The sequence below is a fragment of the Triturus cristatus genome, chromosome 5_2 (assembly GCF_964204655.1).
Source record: "Triturus cristatus chromosome 5_2, aTriCri1.1, whole genome shotgun sequence".
Lineage (NCBI taxonomy): Eukaryota > Metazoa > Chordata > Amphibia > Caudata > Salamandridae > Triturus > Triturus cristatus.
In genome coordinates this window covers 449,501,840-449,515,247 of record NC_140588.1, presented here as the reverse complement: position 1 = coordinate 449,515,247, position 13,408 = coordinate 449,501,840, and the positions used below count along the sequence as shown (strand labels likewise).

The 13,408-nt window shown below is 42.5% G+C and overlaps 1 protein-coding gene across 1 annotated transcript in view; it reads left to right on the top strand.

Moving 5' to 3' along the window:
* HUS1 (HUS1 checkpoint clamp component) overlaps positions 1-13,408 on the top strand; it is a 210,935-nt gene that overhangs the window by 34,417 nt on the left and 163,110 nt on the right. Inside the window, exon 2 of the mRNA XM_085607393.1 lies at positions 2,842-2,969. Within this exon, the coding sequence (XP_085463519.1) occupies positions 2,842-2,969 (128 nt within the window). The remainder of the gene's footprint in view (positions 1-2,841; positions 2,970-13,408) is intronic.

The window sequence follows — 13,408 nt, the reverse complement described above, 5'->3', positions numbered from 1 at the left end:
CTGCATGATTCACTGAAGTGGTCAGTGCTGACAGTTTTGCATTGGGTAGACTCTAATTTAATCTTGTCTGATGTGGTCACTAAACAACACTAATAATGTTAGTAGCTCTGCATGATTTTCATTGAAAATAAGTAGCTCTTATTACAGAAAAGTTTGGAGACCCCTCATTTATTTAATGAAGCTTACCCTCCTTCTGATGCCACTTGCTCAATGCCTGTTCCAAAAATGTACCTAAGGCCACGAAATATGAAAATTAGACATATCATAATAGTATTGTTTTTTGAATAAGCAATTTAACAGGTGAAAGCTGTCTTGGAGGACCTGTATGAGCTGGAAAGCTGACTCACTGTCCGTGTTTGCCATTAACAAACCAATGATAGCGTTTTTGTGTGTGTGTGTGTGTGTTTTTTTTTTTTACCACATTAATACTTTCCTCAATTGTTGCATAGGCAACTGAGCACCGCTCTTGATCTATCCAGTCATTGACAGATTTCCCATTGGGGTTCAGATAGATGGTGAATCAGCCTGAGCTGCTATTCAGGGAATTGGTGATTGGCCCAAAGAAGGAGCCTGAGCTGACATGGCGCTTTCGTTGGGCCAATCACCTATAGAAATATTATAATGTCTGGATGTATTGGCTACCCAAAAGGGCCCTTAACATGATCTAGCCGCTGCTCCTTCTGCAGTTTCTGTCTCATAACCCCTGCATGTTTCTTAACTGTTTTCAGGTTCCTGCTAAACCAGTCCACTTTCGCCCATTGTAAGGGATTTAAACCCTTCTTAAAACCCAACAATTAAGCGGTGTGCCTCTTCTGGTCTGTAATATATGTTGAGTAGTTACCTGAGGGGGAGAGGAAATGTTTCATATGCATTAGGACAATGCATAGATTCCTTTGCTTGTCCCATTTGCACCTATATTGACCACCCATCTCCTTCACCCAGATATTGCTATGTCTGAGGGAGGATGACTTCTCAGCCCCCATTTCCACATTCTTTGGCTGGGTGCCAGCCCCCTCTTGCACCGGAGACGTCCCTGAATTTACAATCTGGACAACATTTACAATGCCTTTTTTCAAATTTTCAGCATATCACCGAGGCCCCTCCCGGTGATTTACTCCCAACATATAGTTTGAATTTTGCCCCAGGCGTGGACTTATCCTGCTTTGCTTTTCTAGCTGGGTACCAAAAGAGCTGTGTGGTCTGGTTTACCCTTTTCCTGTCTTCTACCATTTTGTGGGTGCATCCCGCCAAATCCTGATGACTCCATACAATGCTAAGCCACTCTGTATTTGAGCCTAAATCCCTGGTTGTACCTCCACCATGCAACACCCTTCACATCTTCTGTGCCTCATGTATCTTATGCTCGTACAGCGATAGTGGTGCTGTGCTCTGCGGGAACTTCTCTAATATTATGCATTCCATTATCCAGAAAGCCTTTAGCTAGTTTTCTTTTCTAACTTTGTGCATTTCTTTCTTATCCTCCTCTTTCTTTTCATGGTTTAGCAGGCCCAATCCTGCTTGATGGATTTCCATCAGAGATAATAAGTTAATAATTTTTTTGCCAAATTGTCTCTTCAATTGACAGTGGTAAAAAGCTACCTTAACCTTTTGATACGCCATCATAGAGGTAATCACTTGGGGATGACCTGAAGAAAGCACTAGGATGCTGGCCCATTAATGCAGGGTTGGTTTTGCTCCTGTGCCCATGTAACAGCAGGACTTATTGTGCCCTGCTGGTCAGCCCCCATAGACCCATGCACACCCATCACTTGCATTTGTAGCACTGTTTCTACTTGCCAATCTACCCCTTGAATTTGTGTGGCCCCGCTTAGGCTTTCACTGGCTCCTTGCACACACTTCTGCCAACCTTTTTGTGACCCTGGCAGACCCAAGCTTTGGGGCCGGTTCTGTGCTTGTGTCTGAAGCCCCTAGTTTGCCATGCCTATTAGCCACCCCTGACTCAGCAGCTAAAATGGCCACTCGTCAGCACTACGCTATATGTGCTGTCCTCCAGTTGGTTGTGCCTCTAGTTGTCATTTTTGTTAGCAACTGCCATCCCATTCTGATGTCACTCTACGTCCACCATTACCAACCCCCATGTGACCATATCCTATAGATGGTAGTTTTGGCTTATGAGTGGTGGCTGCCCCTTGCTTGCATCTAAGGCCCAGTGTTATAGGGAGTCTGGAGTGGAACTGCCAAGCTATTTGACCCTGCGAAAAGTACTGTCTGTGCCCCCATTCTGCATGTATGTGTTGTTAGTCGTAAATCATCACATCTTGTTTACCCCATTTACTCATGTATGCATTCCCATATAGCCTGTTTATTGTAGTTGTGCTAGCAGCAGGGGTAACACAAAATTTGCTGCAAAGTCTGGCTGCCCGGCTTTCATGTTGTTTATTACACCAGCTGAATGCCAAAGTGATTAATTGCCATTGCGGGCTCCCTCCTAGTACTCCTCTTGCTTCTGGATGTACAGGCCACCCAGTTTTGAGATAGAAAAACTGAGATATTAGTATACATATGCTCTGTGTGTTCTTCCACCTAGTCTTCTGCCTTGATGTATGTAACAATGTATACATTTGTTGAGGCTTCTGTTGAAAAATGAATATTGAATTAGTCTAACTTTCGAGATTTTTCCTGGTCACTATCATCTTAATAGCATTCACTGTTGAATTACTTGGTTTTTCCTTAATACCTGTATTATACTTCACTGCATGTAATTGTGTCTGGTTATTTTGCAAACTGTGTTTTCTGTAAAAAAATAATACATACCTTTCTAAAGATTTCTTTATTCATTTATGATTTTCACTCAACCTTATTTTTCTTTTTGTCATACAGGTGTTGTAAACACAATTGCAAAACTGACAAAGTCTTGCACATTACGCCTTACGATTAGCAAATTGTACTTCATACTCACTGACAAAGTAGCCAATGGAGGAGTAAGCATGTGGTGTGAGTTATCCCAAGTAGGTGACTATCATGTGTTTTTTACAATTCATTATCTATGTGAACCCTTTCTGTCTTGTCTAAAGGGTGACATGCTGAATTATTTTCTAGCAAAAGTAAAAATCAATTAAAAAAAATGAAAGGTGTAATTTCTTTGCCTCCACATTCTTAGTCTCACTCTCCAGCTGCAGGGATTTAGGTAATTGTCCCTCTATTAATTTTTAGAAATTAGAGAACATGTTGATCCTTTGCTGCAATTGATTCTGCGCAAAATGGATAATATGTAAATGCGATATGTGTTATCATAAATAATATACACTCTGTTCTAACGGGAGTATTTAACCTCCGATTCATCACTTTGTGAATACTACGACTGGATCTGGAAACTTAAAGCAGGGCTCCTGCACATTGGTAGGCGGCATCGTGAGGCTCCAGTCGATGTTGATCCACTCCAGGAGCTTTGACGGGAGCCTCATTTACAAGCCACCCATGTGTATTGTTCCTTTCTTTCTGAGCCTTCGGACGCAGATCCAGAGCTGCTCTTTTTTTTAAGACCCTTTTTGCAAACAAATTCCAATGTTCAGTGAAAAAGGTCACCTACTAATGCAACAGTGTTCAAGCGGTGTATGGACTGTCTCAAACAGATTTCGGTGACAGACCTTCATGAAGTATGCCTATGGTGCTTGGGGTCATAGCATAATTCCAGGATGTAGGAAATTGATTTTGTTTTTTTGAAAGATCTTTTTATATGCAAGAAGAGCAAACAAAGACATGCGCAAAAGTAAAGGGAGAGTAATAATATATTGTAGCACCACAACATTATCGTACAAGTCAAAAATCCCTTTGGCCCACCAAGTCACCCCCATCCACGCTCAGATATATCACAGGGCATAAGGAGAGGTCTGTTATCCTCAACACACTGTATCAAAATCAGTACTTTCAATAAGGGGACAGAGGCCACACAGATGGTCATTCCATTACCCCAAATATTTGCCACCTTCTTTGGACATTCCCTCCCTTCATAGACTGCCCTCTCTGCGAGGATGCACCGGTCCATGCCCTTTTCCCAATCAATGAATTGTGGTGCCATGTCCGCCCTCCACAACCACTTAATTTTGCGCATAGCCACCATAAATCCCAAAGTCATCCATTTCTGATCCATTCGTGAAAGGTTAATCTCCTCCCCAACATTTAATTAGCACCACTTCGCAGTAGCCCCCATGGCACTCCCACATATCGTTTTCATGCATTGAGTCACAGATTCCTGTCTGGCCACAGTTTCTATGACACAGTGCCGACGATAATCTTCCCATCTTTGTCATAGTGGTGCATGCATAATAACATTTATTTATGATTTTTAGTTAGACCAGACGGAACCTAGAGCCACGGGGGGGACACCAAGGTCTCTGGCCACTCATCGTCTTCCAGGTCTCGCTCCCAGTAGTGCTCCCGCAGCCTTGTCAGGTTATCAGGGGAATTATTAATCATTTTACGGTAAGTGAGGGAAATTGCCTGTCTGGGCAGATAATCGGTCAATAGTTTGTCTTGAAATTGGGTTTTTGATTGGGGGGTGAAGATCCTTTTCAAACAGTGACCACAATCTCTATGGTGTTGAACCACAAAAGTCCCTTAATTTACCTGTTCTTAACCCTCTGGTAGCTTGGTAGCTTTGCCAAAAACGGTCTGGCATAGCCTAGAGGTAATGTGTAAAGTATTTTTGAAGCACTCAAACAGTAATAAAGTAAAAACACAACACAAAATAAAAATCCTACACCAATTTGGAAAAATAGAGAACATTTTAATAAATAAAAGGACCTCAAAACAAATTCAAGCCAATCAGTAGAACTGGAATTATGATTTTTGTTTTTGTGTGAAAATTGTGTCTAAAAGATCAAAGCGCCAACCGCAAATATCTAGCTGCGTGACACTGGAACAAAGTCAAAAGTTATTGTCGACCACAATGGAGCACTGTCTGGATATACAAAGTGGGTTGGACCGAGTCTTGGCTTACCTTTGGACTGAGAAGAACTGTTGAAGAAAAATATCTGAGAAGGTAAAGTTCAGCAGGGGCAAGGCAGTCGGTGGTGTCCAAGAAGGAGGCGCCGTAGTTGGGGAGCAGCTGGACGAAGCTGCGGCTAAGAATTGTATTTTCGGACTTAGTCACTCCTTTGGAAGTTAAGAATCTCCAGCCGAACATAGCTGCAGGATGTAGCCAATGAGGGCTCCACAAGGCTGAATACCTTTCTGTGAGGTGCTGCAGAACAGGATTTGCTGCTGCAAAGAACTTTCGCGGAGCTACCACAAAGTCAGGCTGACCAGCAATGGACTTTGGGCGGATCGGCGAGCAGGTAAGTCCCTGTCTTCTGTTGGTTGTCAGGCCACTTTTTAGTGTGCCATGGTTTGTTTTTGGGCTTTTTTGGAAGCTTTAGCACCACTTCACAGGGTCCATGACTTTGTGGGTGCCCCTTGGAGTGCAGGACTCGCTTCAGGCTAGGTCCAGGTGTAGCTTTCAAGGCTGTTGGAGCTTGTTGTGTCCCTGTATCTCGCACAGGAGGTCAGACAACTAGCCCTTGAAGTCACTCTGGTAGTCCTGGGATCAAGCAGCAAGGCTAACCTCAAGCAGCAGGGTAGTCTTTCTGGGGTCTTGAGCAGGTCCAGGAGTGAACTGAAGGATTGGTCTGAGAGGTCAATATTTATACCTGGCTTTTGACGTGGGAGACATTTCTAGACTCTCTACCCCTATCCACCCTGCCCCCCTTTGTCTCACTGTCTGGAAAGAATACACAAAGCCCAACTACCACTCTATTCAGAGTCATGTGACCTAGGACACAGGATTCAGGCATCAAACGGTTAGGATAAGAAACTTTCTAAAAGTGTCATTTTCAGAATTGTGAGTTAAAATCTAATTTTACCATTGAAGAGGATTTCAAATTGCATTTCTTTTGAGACCAAACGTGACATTTCTACCTGTTCTGAATTCTAAATGAGCACTTATTAAATGTGATTAGGTAATTCAATGTTATCCTATGAGAAAGCTAGGCCATATAGTAATGAAAATGTTATTTGGGAGTTTTCACTACCAGGACATGTAAAACTTAAAAGTACATGTCCAACTTTTTAAATACACTGCACCACGACCTATGGGCTGTTTAGGACTTACCTTGGTGGTCACATGTACTCATTAAAAAGGGAGGCTTAGTCCATGGAAAAGGTTTATTTTGCCAGGTAGAATTGGCAGTTTAAAACTTAAGTGTTGCAGCCCTAGTAGTAGCATTTCATTTACGGGCTATGGGTACATGTTGTACCACTTTACTAGGGACTTGTTACTAAATTATATGTGCCAATCAGCTGTAGGCCAAATTTACCATGTTTTAAGGAGTGAGTGCAAGTTCTGTAGTACTGGTTAGCAGTTGTAAAGGGCACGGAGTCCTAAGGCAAACAAAAACACAATTCAGACATTAGGAGGGGTGAAGGCAAAAAAACAAGTTTGAGGATGATCAAGCAAAGAGTGCCAGGTCAAAAAACGTGCCTGTGAATGCTTCCATGATTAATCCAAAGTCCATATAGGACTGTGAGGTTAAGCTGTATGTCACCAAACATCGTAAGACTCAACACCATGACTGGTGGAAGTCGAAAGGAAGGTCCCATTCCCCCTCCCAAATTCATTACTACTGCAGATCATTGTCCTGTTCGAATTCTTCAGGAAGTCCAAGAAGAAGCATAACAATTCGAAGCAGGAATAGACACCTTCCAGCCACTCACTGACTCTAGAGAGGGCACAGGGGCGTCATTGTGCCACCCGGACTTGCTGTTGAAATCCATCAGAGCCGATCACATATCTTGTCTCAATGCACCGCGAATTCCCAGGTCCGTAGGTGACATTGCAGCAAGAGGGGCCCTTTAGTGATGCCATGCTGCACATTTTGAGCATTTTACCAGTTCTTGTTGGCGTTTCTACGGGCCCCAAGGACCCACAGGGGGCTCCAGTTGTATGATGAGGACGCTGGTATGACGAACTACAAAATGCCAGTGGCTGGATACTTCTCCAGATACTTTCTTTGTTTCTACTCCCGGCCTGCCACCTTAGAAAGCATCTCCTTTGCTGTTGTGTTGCAGAGAGTGGCAGAAGTACTAAGCATACTAGTCTCTGCTATGGATGTGAAGACTGATGTTCTAACAGAGGCACTCCTGGCTGATCAAGTGCCTACGGAACCTTTAGTACTATTTAAAAATCTACTCCGCAACACCCTCCAAGGCGAAACCATATTCAGGACCAACAGTTAGTAAGCAGGCCCCTCTATGCCAATGTCTAGCACCAGTCGACCCTGACTTTTATACACAACATCCACGCCCTAGAACTTGATGGTGCAGGCATCCACCGGTAACTCAAATCCCAAAACCTTCCTCACCACCTGATTGTGAGTCTTAGCGAATAGAGACTTCTGGCAAGCACATCTTTTCCCCCATAAGTCTTGCTCTGCGATCAGTCTTCCAGCCTTTTTTGTGCCTAAGGCTGCGGCTCAAAAAGACCGTGCCCAAGGCACCAGGGACAACGTGCAGCTAAGTCCACAGCCCCTCCAGCAACTGAAAATACTCTTTACTTTGACTTTTCTAGCACACAGCGCTCCTGTTGGAGGCAGTATCCGATATTTCCTCCAGAATCAGTAAGCCATCAGACAAGTGAGTCCTCCAAATTGTACATCGGGGCTACATCCGTTCATTTCTTTCCACTTCTCTACACCATCATTAAGGAAACCAACGGCATACCATCTTCCCTTCTTACAGCAGGAAGTATGGGCCATTTTGGCCAAGGGGGCCATAGAGAGGGTTCCAGCATCTGAAGTAGGAACTGGGTGTTACTCCCACTACTTCCAAATGCTGAAGAAAAATAGAGTCTTTTGTCTTATTTTAGATCTCTGCCCTTTGAACGCCTTTCTGTGGAAGGACAAATTAAAGATGTCCGGGTCTTGTCTGTCCTAAACCCCGTAGACAGGATGGTGATGTTGCACCTTTGGGATGCTTATTCCCATATCCTACTCCAGAAGGCTCACTGGCGCTACCTGCGGTTCACAGTGGGACATGAGCAATTTCAGGTTGCAGTGCTCACTTTTGTCTCACCACTTTTGTCTCACCGGTTGTTCACAGAAATGATGACGGTGGTCGCAACACACCTTTGGAGCCTCATATCGTTGGGGCTGACTATCAACATCTCGAAGTTACACCAGTCTCCTTTGCAGGCTCTTCCTTTCTTCTGAGCCATTCTAAATGCAGTACAGTTTTGTGCTTTTCCCCCAGAGCGGAGAGTCCAGGACATTCATCCTATGATCCCGCTGTTGCAGCCTCTGTCCTGGATCTCTGTGTGAATACCCCGAGTCTGCTGGGATTGTTTGGCTCTGGCATCATGGCCTCTGACATCACGCCGCAATGATCAGGAGGTGATACCCTTCAGCACCCAATTTTTTTCTCCAAAAATTCTTGTCTACTCCAAAGCCACAACGTTAACAAAGGAGTGCGACCGGTTACCTATTCTTTATCCAAGTACGTCCACTGATCACATTGGTTTCGCACCCAACAGAAACATGTCATAGGAAGACATTGCAAACATCACTGGGAAAAAAGCAGGTACATTTGGATTCACAAACGATGACACCAATCGGATTTATTCTTTAATCCAAGAGCCAGAATGCGTTTCTATGAGTACAGGATCAATACAGTCAAACATAAAACCACTTTTATTTGCAGCCAAAAGAGAAATTAACCAACGATTACATGCTATCACACTGATACGTTATCATAAAGTCCCAAGGATACCTAGAGGGCTGAGAATACCGCTTAAGTCTACTCTATGCAAAAATAATACTCGTTTCACCGAATGATGGTATGGCATACTTAATAAATGCTCTTTAGATCTCATTCTACTCATTGTTGAGGAGCTTTCCAAAGCTCTGGAAGAACTTGAAAAAGAGGTTTCACAACCTAAACAAGAAATTAGTGACAAATTACCAGCAGATGAGTGGCAGAAAACACTTGAAGATATTAATTTACAACTTGAGAAATACACTACTGAAATCAATGAGAGAAAATTGCGTAAATTTAAACGCGATACCGTTGACTATAAATTAGGTGAGGTCTACAGTTGGGCAGAGGAATACGCGTCCCGTAGAGAACGACGACAATTTGGCAATAGATCTACTGAAGAAACATCTTCGTCAGATGAATCTAAGCAAAGACCACAGTCCCACACACAACCAAGGGGACCATTACCTAGAAACACCAATGTTGAACAGGATAACAGACCTTCAACATCGAATAGTGGTAGCACTACATCGGCTTCTTTTTTAGGAAGAGGCCGAGGCACACTCGGCGATCCAGGAGGGCAAAGTTCCACCGACACATCGATAATAATTGCAAAATCAACCAGGAGTCAGAGAATTTAGTTATAAATATCTCCCAGACGGAACGGACTGCCTTCCAAATTCAGACACTACAGAAAGGATTGTCATATGTTACCACCTGTGAATCTAACGAATTAGAAACACAAATTTGCATGTTCAAATTCATGCAGACTTTACGCCTAAAACATTTTTTTAAGAATGTAGTCACACCAGAAATATCTGAAAATAGAGGCACATTACTGGATTTAAAACCGGACAGTACATTCCAAGCACCCGTGAGTTATAAAGTTTTAGACTCGCTTGAGACGGTCGTACAAAAAGAACTACAACATTTATTTAAAACTAAGACGACCAGACGACAGAATCTAACATTCAAAGAACGCAAAGCGATCGCCAATCTTGCTAACAACGATAAAATTACATGCTGCAAGGCAGATAAAGGAGGGGTGTTAGTTGTCCTGGACACCTCGTTTTACCTCGAAAGTGTACAATCGCATGTTGCGGATGAAAACGTATACATGAAGTTGAACTCCAATCCAACCTTTGAATTCATCAAAGTACTAACCACAATTATCGATAAAGCATTGAATGCAGGAACCATCAATGAAAGGGATAAAAGATATCTCATTAAACAAAATCCAAGCATACCATATTTGTACATGATCCCGAAAATTCATAAAAATCTGCAAAATCCTCCCTTCAGACCGATCGTAAGTACTCGGAATTCAATACATGAACCTATTGGGAAATATATAGATCATCATTTGCAACCTTGCGTTCAAAAAATGACCACACATCTACAGGATACCACTGATTTTTTAATGAAGTTGGGTAAACTAGAGTTGCAGGAAGACATTGAATACATCTTATGTACTATAGACGTTAAATCGCTGTACAACTCGATTCCACACAACTTAGGCTTACAGGCAATGGAAATTTTTCTTTTGAAAAGTGACAAAAGTGAGGATTTGAAAGTTTTTTTACTTGAGCTCATGCATTTCACCTTATATCACAGTTACTTTACTTGGCAGAATACATTTTTTACCCAATTGAATGGCACTTCAATGGGCAATTGCGCTGCTCCAGCGTATGCGAATTTGTTTATGCACCATTTTGAACTGGAACATATTTTGTCAAAAAACATATGGATAAATAACGCCATCACGTTTTTACGATACATTGACAACATATTCTTAATCTGGAAAGGATCAGAGAATCATTTACTTGAGGCGATCCATGAGTTGAATACTATAGATGAATAAGGATACAATTCACGCATACCTTGCACAAAGACAAGATCCCATTCCTAGATGTGGATGTCCAGATTATAAATCACAAACTCAAAACATCAGTATTTACCAAGCCTACAGATAGAAACAATTTTCTACACTTTTCGAGCTTTCATCAGATGAGTCTGAAAAAACACTTACCATATTCGCAACTACTGAGAATACGAAGAATTTCGTCAACAGAGGAGTTGTATCATGAAAATAAAGAAAAACTATTAACTAAGTTCAAACACAGAGCATACCCGGATGAGATTTTACAAGCAGCTACTGAAAGAGCTAACTAAAAAGACAGAACCGAACTCTTGGAAATCAAGAAACCCACAGATAAACAACTACAAAGAATGGTATTTGTATTGACATATTCGACCAAAAGTCAAAAAATCAATCAAACAGTTACGAAATGTTGGCCACTATTACAGGCAGAAACTGACTTTAATGGTATTTTTGAACAAATTCCTATCTTTGCTTATCAACGTACAGCTAATTTACAACAATTGTTAAAGCAAAAGAACTCTGGCTTAAAACAGACATACACGGGCACATCCCCATGTCTTAACTGCGGGAGCTGCAATAATATAATATAATAAAGGGTACGATTTTGAGACATCCAACACAGGGGACTCCCATAAACTTACATGTGACGGCAACCTGTGATACAAGCTACGTGGTATACCTTTTAAAATGTCCGTGCGGACTCCCTTATGTGGGGAAAACTGAACGAAAAATAAAAAACTCGTCGAACCGAACATACAAGTAATATAAGGTTGAAAAATCCTAAATCCTCAATAGCAATGCACTACCAAGAAAAAATCTACATCAGCCAACTTTGTTACTTAATTTTTGAGCAAATTTTGTTGAAAGGAGGCAGAGACAATAAGAAATTCCTATTGCAGCGGGAACTATTTTGGATTTACAAATTGGATTCCCTACATCCGAAGGGGCTTAATGATCATGTGGAGTTCAGTTGTCACTTCTAATTGTTTTGTACCGCATTCTTTGAGTTTACTTCATTCGTATCAGTACTGAGTTAGCATGCTTTCATTCGGTACAATTGTAATATTTTATTTACCATGACGCTAATCTGTATTTTGATTTTCCTCTTGTCCTAATGATGAATGGTTTATAATTCTTAGGAAACATCATCGCTATTTTGTTTTTTTAATTAGGAATCTATATATGATTTATTTGCAGATACACTGTTGCACAACACCTTTATATTTCTTTTCACTTTTCATAACTTTATTTGACTTCATGCCTGACACACATTCACTGTGTTCGTTTGTTCAGACCTTTACTACGGAGCATCTCTAAGCTTCGGAGACCACGGCCTTTTTAGCCCACTTTCTATTTCTGCACTTTTTCGTCGGGAGTACCGTACTTCCGGGATTTAGAGTACTTGTTCCGGGGCACCCAATGCACAGTGTTATTGACGCAAGCACACGGGAAATCTCAGACGCGAGGCACAGGGAACTACTATTTAAAGTTACGTCGTACATCGCGTAAATCAATTGCAGCCGAGTCAAGGTTATTTAGGCTCCTCCACCCCGGCAGACCATGAGGCAAATTTTGATTAACTACTAAATACTACGCGTTCAATCTAACCGTATGTAATTGATTTACGCTGACACTATTGTGCGCGTTTATTTTTCCTTTATCACCTTATTATAGGTCTTTGCACGGAGTGGTACACATGGGGCTGGTCCCCATGCGGTCCTGAAGAAGAGGTTTAGGGGATAACCTCGAAACATGTTGGCTTTCAATATTAGGGACTATTAGCACATTATTACCTAATTCCTCCCTTTTATTAACCCCCCCTTTTTATCCTTTACCAACTAGGAGCACGAATAAACTCATTTACGCTCACTAGCTAGGTAATTTTTAATTAAACCCACACCACTCCCCTCTCGCTGCACTACACATAGTCTTCACTAAATAGTGCTCCTACGTAACTGTCGCAAGTCGCAGCACGCCCCAAGCAGTAGATGCTTGGGATGGCCCCAATGATGAAGCAAGTCACCTACGGGAAACCTTTGGTGAGTGAGGGGACTCAAGAAAAGTATTTTCTTTTCTCTATTTGAGGTGCGTCTTTCTCACTAAGTAGACCCCTCCCTTCTCATCTAGCTAGGTTCTCTGGTCCCTGATGTTGGATCTTTTTTTGCATTAGTGATGCCACCTGGAAAACATGAGAATAGGAGGTCTTTGGTCTCTCGCGGAAGCTCGACTCCACATCAGTTTCCTGGAGTTCATGGCGATTTGCTTATTTGCTTGGTGTTGAAGGCCTTCCTGCCCACCATGAGAGGAAGTTTGGTGCAGGTCCTCGCTGATAACACTACAGTCATATGGTACAGCAACAAGCATGGCAGGGTGGGGCCCTGGGTTCTGTTCCAGGAGGCTCTGTGCCTCTGGAAGGGTCTGGACCACCAGGAAATGTCTCAGGTTGTGAACCACCTGGTAGGATCTCTAAATACCATGACGAATTAACTCAGCTGCCGGCGCATAGCGGCCATGAATGGCAGTTACACCTGTAGGTGGCACAGGGCATCAACGTCTTCCATCAATGGAAAAAAACCCTAGCTCGATCATTTCTCCTCTGCCGAGAACTCGCAGCAGTTTGCAGGTTGATGTTCCCAAACAGGCTCCCTTGGTGACTCATTCGGCTTAAGAGTCAAGTTCAGGACCCCTGTATGCCTTCCTGCTGCTTCCTTTCTTCTGAAGAAGATCTTGAATAACAGTTCCCAAATTATCCTAGTGGCACCAGATTGGGGCTGGAGAGTG